The sequence below is a fragment of the Acanthisitta chloris genome, unplaced genomic scaffold, assembly GCF_000695815.1.
Source record: "Acanthisitta chloris isolate BGI_N310 unplaced genomic scaffold, ASM69581v1 scaffold26549, whole genome shotgun sequence".
NCBI lineage: Eukaryota > Metazoa > Chordata > Aves > Passeriformes > Acanthisittidae > Acanthisitta > Acanthisitta chloris.
In genome coordinates, this window is record NW_008692323.1 from 266 (window position 1) to 1,165 (window position 900).

The window sequence follows — 900 nt, forward strand, 5'->3', positions numbered from 1 at the left end:
ACGCGAGGGAGTGGTCAGGGCCACGGCATGCACAGACCGCACTGCTGTGTCTGATTGGCACTGGGCAGCTGTTCCCACTGGCGCTGGAAATGGCTGATTGCCATTCTTCAAAAATTTCTTCTAGTTCTGGGAGGTCATCAGCGATGAGCATGGTATTGATCCCACGGGCAGCTACCATGGGGACAGTGACCTGCAGCTGGAGAGGATCAATGTCTACTACAATGAAGCAGCTGGTAAGTGTGCCTGATTCCTCAGATGTCCTTAAATAAATGGGGCAGGCATGCCAGTTCATTGAGGCTGGAAAAATCCCTGATAAAGCGCTGTCATCTGCCAGTGACTCCTCTAAGAGACCTTTGTTTTCAGAAAGACACTGATAACATGATAGACTTGATTGAGACAGTGTGTGTCTCGATGAAATGTGGGCAGGCGGATGGGAGCACAGCAGGACTCCTGTGACACTATCTAATGCTGGTGCTGGTTCCTCCCACAGGTAACAAGTATGTCCCCCGTGCCATCCTTGTGGACCTGGAGCCTGGCACCATGGACTCTGTGCGCTCTGGCCCCTTTGGACAGATCTTCCGTCCTGACAACTTTGTCTTTGGTGAGTGAGCGAGTGAATCCCAGACTGGGACCTTCACATACAAAAAAGACTGGGAGTGGGCACACAAGTGACCCTGGGGAATCTGACTCCCAATAGCAGAGTAGGATGGGAAGTGAGAAGTAAAGCCCATGGGGCAGGGGAAGTGGCATCATCTCTGTTTGTCCCCAGGGTGCTAATGTGACCCCTTGCTTCTGGTCCGTCCTCTAGGTCAGAGCGGGGCTGGCAACAACTGGGCCAAGGGGCACTACACGGAAGGTGCCGAGCTGGTGGACTCTGTCCTGGATGTGGTGAGGAAGGAG

The 900-nt window shown here is 53.4% G+C and overlaps 1 protein-coding gene across 1 annotated transcript; it reads left to right on the top strand.

Moving 5' to 3' along the window:
• Window positions 1-124: 124 nt before the first annotated feature.
• Window positions 125-894, top strand: LOC103809768 (tubulin beta-4B chain; the record flags this gene model as incomplete). Its single annotated transcript, XM_009082630.1, has 3 exons — window positions 125-233; window positions 491-601; window positions 809-894. Coding segments are annotated over 3 exons (306 nt in total), but the record flags the coding sequence as incomplete, so codon positions are not given.
• Window positions 895-900: the final 6 nt, after the last annotated feature.